The sequence below is a fragment of the Trichechus manatus genome, unplaced genomic scaffold, assembly GCF_000243295.1.
Source record: "Trichechus manatus latirostris isolate Lorelei unplaced genomic scaffold, TriManLat1.0 scaffold00177, whole genome shotgun sequence".
Taxonomy (NCBI): domain Eukaryota; kingdom Metazoa; phylum Chordata; class Mammalia; order Sirenia; family Trichechidae; genus Trichechus; species Trichechus manatus.
In genome coordinates, this window is record NW_004444113.1 from 3940635 (window position 1) to 3941545 (window position 911).

General features: G+C 45.3%; 1 protein-coding gene across 1 annotated transcript in view; it reads left to right on the forward strand.

Annotated features, from left to right (window-relative positions):
* Window positions 1–242: 242 nt before the first annotated feature.
* Window positions 243–911, forward strand: part of CLIC6 (chloride intracellular channel 6) — a 14599-nt gene continuing 13930 nt past the window's right edge. Inside the window, exon 1 of the mRNA XM_023741297.1 lies at window positions 243–379. Within this exon, the coding sequence (XP_023597065.1) occupies window positions 324–379 (56 nt within the window). The 5' untranslated portion in view covers window positions 243–323. The remainder of the gene's footprint in view (window positions 380–911) is intronic.

Here is a 911-nt window from a genome sequence, read left to right on the forward strand (position 1 = left end):
TCCAAGGCTGTAATCTTTACAGAAGCAGACTGCCTCATCTTTCTTCCATGGAGTGGCTGGTGGGTTCTAACCGCTAACCTTTCAGTTAGCAGCCGAGTGCTTAACCACTGCGCCACCAGGGCTCCTTAAAGGCTGAGTAAACTGGCCTGAGACATATATTTACAGTAGAACTGTTAATAAAAATGTGTAATAATTTTGTGTATATTGTAGAATGTGTTATTTATAATGGTGAGACTGGTTCAGATTAAAAAATTTTTTTCAACTTGTAGGCTGGTTATGATGGTGAGAGTATTGGAAATTGCCCATTTTCTCAGCGTCTCTTTATGATTCTCTGGCTAAAGGGAGTTATATTTAATGTGACCACGGTGGACTTGAAAAGGTAAGACGAGGCTCCACAGTACTGAGCTGACTGTACCTAGTTCCCTGCTCACACACACCCCACATCCACTCTTGCACATCTACACAGGCACACAGATGCACATGCATGCACACACACTCATGCACACATAGCCCTACATATACACCTGCACACACGTGTACACACACAGCACACATCCATACACATACATACACATATCTACACACCCCACATGCACACAGATGCACATGCATGCATACACACCACATTCACACATGCACACCCCCCACATAGACACATGTACACACATGTACTCACATCACATATCCACACACATGCACAAATGCGTAATGCACCCGACATCCACACATGCACACACATACACACACCCCACATCCACACATACAGATGCACATGAATGTGTTCACACCACATCCACACGTGCACACACACATGCACACACGTACACACGTGCACACCTCACATCCACACATACAGGTGCACATGCATGTGTTCACACCACATCCACACGTGCACACACACATGCACACAC